Source organism: Haemaphysalis longicornis, unplaced genomic scaffold (assembly GCF_048455015.1).
Source record: "Haemaphysalis longicornis isolate Haplotype H1 unplaced genomic scaffold, Haemaphysalis longicornis Haplotype H1 scaffold_9, whole genome shotgun sequence".
Taxonomy (NCBI): domain Eukaryota; kingdom Metazoa; phylum Arthropoda; class Arachnida; order Ixodida; family Ixodidae; genus Haemaphysalis; species Haemaphysalis longicornis.
The window spans coordinates 57,368,336-57,376,095 of NW_027526460.1; the positions used below are offsets into that span (position 1 = coordinate 57,368,336).

Here is a 7,760-nt window from a genome sequence, read left to right on the forward strand (position 1 = left end):
GCTGCGTGTGCACAAGCCCCCGCCCCTCCCACCTGTGCGCACGTGATGTGCGCGTGCTTAGATGCTGGCCAAAATGCCACATCGGAAGCCCTTTGAACCGGACAGGAAAAAAATCGGAACACCACTCAGGTGGCCTTGAAGAGAGAAACACAAAACACTCGGTTTTGGGTGCGAAAAATTTCCATTGTACGCTGATCTGTCCACGCAGATATGTGAAAACCGAGAGATATACAGCTCTGCAATAAAAAATTAAGCTCACACAAGATCGTCTGTTGCATTTTACTCAACCAGGTAAGCAAATGCGCTGGGCGCAGCTGCCTTATCTTGGAAAATTTTAGTCTAATAAAAAAAAAAGTCACACATGGTCATGAGAAACTGCAGAACAATAATGAACGGTCAATTATTTAATAGTCACTAAGGGTGGAAAGTCAAGCAATTGATATCCCTAGGTACGCTGCTTTGCTCACAATTTTGCAACCTTTAAATACAGTAAAAACGAAATAGAACGGAATTTTACAGAGAAGTTGCCACTTCCACAATGCAATTCTACTCACAAAAAAGAAATTCTGAATTATATACACAACGTGGACCCTTTCAGCTAAATTTGCGCTCCCTCTGACCCTTAACTGGTACCAGTGCAGAGTAGCCCAGCTTTCTTCTTTAAATGTGGCAAATAAAGGGGCCATGCAGACAAAACAAGTTTGGTTCATTTGAAAGGTTGCCTCGTTAGAATCGTACTGACACCACTTTTAACATGAACTTTGCTCAAATAAGCTACACAGTTAGGAAAAAAAGAAATGGCCATGCGACCCACTAGCACATTTCCCGCACTAGAGCCCATGACGTAATATGCACAGCCGTGCGATTGGCCGAGGCTGGCAAAAGCAAAAGCAAGCTAGGCAGGGCTTATAAGCGCAAAGAACGAGCTATTTCCGCTTAATGAATGGAATGCATATTCATTTTATAGCAGTAAAAATGGTGGGGTGAAACAATGGAAGTTACAAAAGCACACACAAACATAGACGCACCAGAGCATACTGCTGTCAATACTGCACGCACTATGCTTGTTACAGCTGCACAGCAGTCCAGCACTTTGGAGTTGTCTCACACAACACTGGCAGACTGCCGTAAGCGACGTTGTCTTATGTGACCCTGTTTTCGAGCATACCCCATGTTTCACGAAACGATTACCACCTACCGTAACAAAAACAAGCCAGAGGCAAATACGGTCAGAAACAAAGCAAAGACAGACAGCATTCCAGCACAGTATGATGGCGCCATCTAGGTTGACTAACGGTAAACAAGGCTCCGCAGTTGACTGCCGAGCCTAACGGTGCTCTAATGTTCGCTCGAAGACCTGTCCTTGTTACGTCATTGCAGACGTCACAAAACACACGATCTGGAGGGAGAATCAAAATTCAAATTTAAATTCATTATTTTCCCAATAAATAAATTATCATTGCTGCCGGACACGTGCTGGGGGCACTATAAAACCCAAGTCTTTCAAATTAAATTTGTATTTTGTCTGCACGGCCCCTTTAAAGTGTTGATGAGTCATCAAATCTTTTCCGCAAATCCCGAGCTCCACGCTTTTAACAAACCAACCTTCATTATTCAGCCCCTAGTTATGCGCATTACTGTGGGATTCATTCATCACAGCTTACGAAATTGCTTGAGACAGTATCCTTACACACTAATAAATGTCGAGCAGTGAAAATGTTTCCGCCGCTTGCAGAGCACGGCAGTGTCAGCCCGGTCGGCATAGCGAGGCGAGCTCATCAGACCTGCTCCCGCTGGAATGCCCGCATGAGTGGGCTCTTTCTGACATGCAACACACCGGACTGTTGCAAAACAGACTACTCTCCTAAACTCCAGCTCTATGCAACAGCACCTGTGACAGCGATGGCACCCTGCTGGCAGCTCCACATTGTACGCTGCTGTGAAGAATTCATGCACAAGTCCTTTTTCACTGGATCCTAAACTAAGTAAGCACACTACAACCCCTCTGCTGGTAGAAAGCGCATGAAATGGAGACATCTGAAAATGGCTGTAAAACCGCCTCTACTTGATGGGTAAACAGCGCTAAACTTGTAGCCAGTTCCCTTTGAAGAAACGGACAACCGATTTTTGTGGAGTACACGCTCTCTATCCCGACTGAACCGAAACGGCTACGAACCTTGAAAGGAGAACTCCTTGTTGGACTAGTTGGTGAATAGATGCCATGATTTGAAGCGCAACAAGCACACACGGACGAAGAACAGAGTAGACGAGACAGGCGCCAACTTCCAACTACTTTATTTGGCTACGCTTCCAACTATTCTATTCGGCTAGGGAATATAAGCACATGCGCAGCCGAATAAAATAGTTGGAAGTTAGTGCCTGTCTCATCTACTCGTTTCTTCGTCTGTGTTCTTTTGTTGCGCTTCAAATCATGGACCTTGAAAGTTTGAAAGCGGAAATTATAGACCTGCCAGCCTTATGCTGCCACCATGACAATGAGTGGTCCGTCAACATACTTTTAACTGTACGCGAGACGAAAACAGGCGTTTAAAAACTTGTCCCCAGCCAAAGCAATAATAAAATGCAGTTTTTCCTATTCCTTTGTGTGGTTTTGGAATCACGCACAGAAACCGTCACGTTTGGACACTGCGTGGCACCCACCTCTCAGAAAGCTGAGCCAAATTAATATCATTCCCAGCAATTTATTTTGAAAGTCCTTGTGGTTACCCCAATATAAAAAGCACTGGCTTTCGTATAAGCTGGAGCACAAACGCAGATGGCTGTCCCTTTAAATGTGGTATTCAGTTGAAATCACGCAACACAGCACAAATAGTTCATGTGTAACTTCCTTATCAGTACTACGTGGCTCTCACACTGCCCGTGCTGGCAGAAAGCAAGGCAAGCACAGCTTAAAACTGTCAAGAAATGCACACCGGGATAAGAAAAACCCAGTATCTGGCCCAATGCTACAAACATCGCACCTTCCCCTTCTACTGCCCCAAGACAAGGCTAAATGAGGCAAATTCATTTGATACCCTTCATACGGCCAGCAGAAGTGCTTTTCAGTATCGGGCTTCTTTCAATTTTCACTGCAGAAAGCTCCACAAGCATTTCGTCGGGGCTTTCGATGAGTTTATCAGCAATCTGAAGGCCCTTGACCGGCACTCAAAACCACGCACTGGCACTCTTACTTTTATCAGAGAAGACGAAAAGGCAGTACCTGAACCCTCGCTCTGAACCGCAAAACGTTGCGCACAACAACAGGATGTTTCCAGCTTTTGAAATTCAGCCCCCGCAGCAACACGCAACTGCAGCTTCGGCCGATGAGCAAGACATTTACACAACTCGCACTCACTTGTTGCAGCTGGAACCTAGCAACAGTGAACCCAATCCCGCCTGCCCCGAGCTGAAATGTTTCGAAAACGCAACCACGAACGATTGAATGACAGGCGTCACACACGCATTCCTCTGGATGCTGGGTCGTGCCAGCAAGGATGGCGGAAAGAATTCACCCTACAAGGCCAATTCCAGGGCGGCCAATTAAGTTTTTACCCGCTGCTAACAGGCAGGGGAAGTGTGTCAGCTGGTCATTGTTAGGATTCAGCCAGCAACTGAAAGGCACAAACGGTTCGGGCATCGTGAGCCCGTATCGGGTTCTCCATTCTTTCACAGGCCAGCCTCGCTCGAAAGGCCCCTAGCCACTAAACCAGAAAATCCACAGGCTGCAAAACAAATGAAAGCCACTTTTATCGCCACCTCATCAATGCAGATCGCTCCGGTACGCTGCTGAAGTGCAAATGAGCGCTTCTCTTTTGTCATGCACGGTGCGTTACTTGGCCGCTTGCCAAGGTTTGCCGGGCTGTCCGTGCCTCTGTCTTTGACCTAGCTACTGGTTGGGACTGCTGTATCTCGGTTCGCCACAATCTTCTTTCCCCTTACATCCGGTTCGACAAAGCTGAAACTTGTACCTGCATGCAGGTAACACGAAATGACAAAGGAGGACTTCGCTGTGAAAATTTTCGTGCCACAGTCACGCGCAAAGCGGAGTTAGTTTCCAGACTTCATTAAACTTCAACGGAACAAAGGGAGGCAGACTTGGCTTCAAAGGCTTGTCAAAACGCCTGTTTCAAGGTCAAGGGTGCTCGGAAGTTCAAAAAGGACGTGCAAGTGAGCGTTAAAGATAGTCCTTATCTTTGTGGCCGAAGTTGTGTTTCGAACCACAATTCCCATTCAGTAATTCCAGGTAGCCTTTTGCAATGCACAGCCCATACATTGTTTGAGGGAATACTGCACAATGTGCGCTCAATGTTGTGCACACATGAAGCGTTTCACATCAATGAATGAGGGCACTCTGTACGTAAGCTATATTAGCCCTGCACAACGATACTTAATGCATTCCGTTATCACCAAACTGAAAGCTTTCGAGGATACGGCTTCTCCGGATATGAAACAAGGACTTGTAAAGCAGTTTGCATGGTTTCATTGCAAAATCAAGGTGTGAGCTAAGCTAGCAGCAATAAATTCTACCAAATGAGATCTGCCCAGGGAGATCCTGTCAAACAACCCAAAAAGTGTCTACATACATGCATGTGTAAATGTTCACAAAATGCATGTAGGTGCTCGATGATGTTACATTTTCTGCAACACTCATACTACGCACATATGGCCACTGACAAGAAATAGTTTCCTAGGCACAGTTTAATAACTGGCCTTTTTTGTTCTGAAGCAAATGGAATTCTTGATAACGAAAGCTGGTGGCTAAAGGAACAGTAAGCGTGTTAGGTAACGGCAGCACTTCGAAGTGAAAAGGTTTCTCTCTATTGTTTCTACTTAACCTCCATAAATGAGGGGTGTATTGTAAGTTGCACAATATGCAGACCCTTGCTGACAGACCAAGCATGCTATATTTTCCTCACAACTAGATCACGCCATCCTGCAACAAAAAACATCGTGCTCCACACAATCGCGCCAAATGACAGGCCTAAAAGCGCCACTATTCCGCCTGTTTTCGTCGGGCACCCAGCGGGTCAGTCCCGCAGAATGAGGCCAACTGCAATGCATCAACGAGCACGCACCAAAGCAGCCGGCCGACGGCTGCACTTCGCGTGCCCGGACGCGACCACTGCCTACCGAGCTGGCAAACGCGCCAACACACACAGTCCACTTTTCAAGGTAACAGTGGGGCGCGATTACGTGGAGACACGGATCAACCCTGGCGAGTGGGCATCGCGCGCGATTCGCGGGACGGTACCGAAATAGCAGCCCAGGCACTACACGACTGCAGGCGCACGAGGAAGGGACCGGGATACGAATATACTTTGTTTTGATTTTTTTTCCTTTCGTTTTATCTGGCAGCATCGCGCTAGCCGAGACGGCGGTCAGTTTCGCTTTATCTCTGACCGGCTGCCCGCCAGCAGGCGTCCGACCCGGGGCCGGCCGGTGGGGCGATCGCGCGGCGGCGGGTCGGGGGCCCCGGGGCCCGCAGCTCACCAGTCGACGGCGGGGTAGCGTCGGAAGGACGGGTGCTCCCGACAGGGCCCCAGCGCCGAGTCGGGCCCCGCCGCCGGGCCGGCCTGCGCGGCCAGGCAGCGCCACAGCAACAAGATCTCGTCGCAGTGGCTCGCGGGGGGCATCCACATTGGGAGGGCGGCCACATGGCGCGCAGGGCCCGCGCTCCCGCCACGCGCCCCGGGCACCAGCACCACTTCCTCCCCCCATGGGCAGCGCGCAATGGCGACCGAGCGAACTGGGTCAGGCGGCCAGCGTACCTGTGCTGGGTGACGCGCAGCACGGCCCGGCCGTACGGGCTGAAGGGGTGCAGGAAGGCCCGCGGACCGCGGTCCCGCGTGAACACCGCCTCTTGACACACGAGCGGGGGCTCGCCGATGCCGAACATCTCGACGGCCGCTGCCCGCCGCTGCTCCCGCACCAGCCGTCGATCGCCGCCGAGGCCCCCGTACTCCGATCGGCCGCCGCCGCAGCGCCCTCTGCGCTCCGCGACGCCTCGGGCGGTGCGCCCGCGGCTACGCCTGGTAGCTCCCGGCTACGGCCCACCCGCGGCACCCGCCGACGACAAAGCGGATCGACCCAGCCTTCTCCATCCCGGCCGCCCGGGCAGCACACACAAACGGCCAGGACCACCCGCACGCGCGCAACCGTTATTCACGGCGGAGGACCCGTTATCACACGGCGCCGCGCGCTTTGACGTCTTGTTCGTGGCGGCGCGACAGGAAAAGGCGCGCGGCCAGTCGGCCAAACGAAAGCGCCCGCCCTCTCCCCTCTCGCCAGGTCAAACCTTGAAGCTCGCCGCGGCGGCACGACAGCTGTCGCGTGCCGGCCACTTTTCCTCCTCGCCGCCGACGCCGCAACATGCACCTGCCCCCTCGGACAGCTGCACAGCTGCTTGTCGTCAACACCGGTAGCCTTGGCAGCCGCACGCCGATACCTCAAGGAATGCCCCGCGGGCAGCCGCTCCTGAGTTCAACGTGAACACTACCGAGATATTTGACGGGAAAGCGCTTCCTCCCCCACGGGCTTCGATCGGTCCTGTCAAAACAGTCGCGCCAGCCCAGCAACGCAAGATGAATGCGCGTTCACTCCCACCCTGCGCGTATCAAATGACAACTGGCAGCTGCGCGACGAGACCTCGCATTCCTTTCTCGTGCTGCCAGAAAACGATCGGGAAAACGAACCCAGCTTTGTGCGCGCTGTTTTGAAGAAAAAAGTGAAGAAAAGCAGCTCGAAAGTAGACTAATTTGTTTCCGCCGTGACCGCCCAGGGCCATTAAGAATCCATCCAGCGCTCGGCGCGTGGTAATGCAATAAAGAAAATGTAATGCGATTAGCAAGGTACTACGCTTCGTGCACTTGCAGGATTACCAACGTCAACTGTTTTGGGTTTCGTCCGGGTGTTTCGCCCGGGTTAAGTCGCTCCACGAGCAACAAAAAGTTCTGCCCGAAAAGTCTTTTTCGTAATGTTTCACGGGTTTTATTTCTTCATTAAAAAGACTGCTGACAAAACTAGCTACTCCCGACACTGTTAGGCCTACGTTGATTAATTTGCAAAAACACCCAGTTCGATGCAACATCCGAGTTCCAAATGTGTGCGTCCCATGCCGCGACCGCCCGTTTCGAACGGTTGCGAGCAGACGTCCCGCAAACTGGCCCAAGTATGCGGCGTGCAACCGCGGACTCGGGAAAAGCGCGATGCTGAAGCAAGCGCTCAAGAAGGTGTCACCTTTCATTCTCGAGAGCCTCCAGGACTGGGTATCCAAGCTGGGCGCGGATGTCGTTTATGTCGCATAACAACGCAGCTCTTTCCTGTTGAAGAACCACCACTCTGTTCTGCAGCTCTTGGATCTTGAGACAGTCGGCCTGGATGAGCCTGTCCTTCTCCGCCACGCTCTCTTCGAGCTCGCGGAGACGTTCATTGAGCTCTGCTGGTGCACTACTCGCGCTCTCGGTCATAGTGATAGACGACAAACGGCCCCATCACTTTCTTGGTGAAGTCATAGTGCGCACACCACACACACAACAAACTGCGGCACGCGTTCGCCGCGACGCCGAGTTCACGAGCCAAATGAACTCGCGGACGCAACTTCTGCGCATTCAGCATTCCGGATCACAACGTTGTCAAGATAGTTTCGTATGTATCAACAAAAAGAAACTGCTTCTTCAATTCACTGGCAGGTCAGGTTATTTTAATATTGCCTCCTCTTAGTTTGGCGGAAATAAAAGCAGCAAATCTACAAGCTTCTTGCT

At 51.3% G+C, this 7,760-nt stretch overlaps 1 protein-coding gene across 4 annotated transcripts in view; it reads right to left on the reverse strand.

Moving 5' to 3' along the window:
* Positions 1–7,602, reverse strand: part of Siz (Brefeldin-resistant Arf-GEF family protein schizo) — a 29,214-nt gene extending 21,612 nt beyond the window's left edge. For 3 of the 4 annotated variants that reach the window (XM_077683162.1, XM_077683161.1, XM_077683164.1), the window contains exon 1: positions 7,237–7,602. In XM_077683162.1, the coding sequence (XP_077539288.1) occupies positions 7,237–7,466 (230 nt within the window). In that variant the 5' untranslated portion in view covers positions 7,467–7,602. Of the gene's footprint in view, positions 1–5,768; positions 6,238–7,236 lie in introns of those variants that run through there. The other variant, XM_077683163.1, reaches the window with a different exon arrangement.
* Positions 7,603–7,760: the final 158 nt, after the last annotated feature.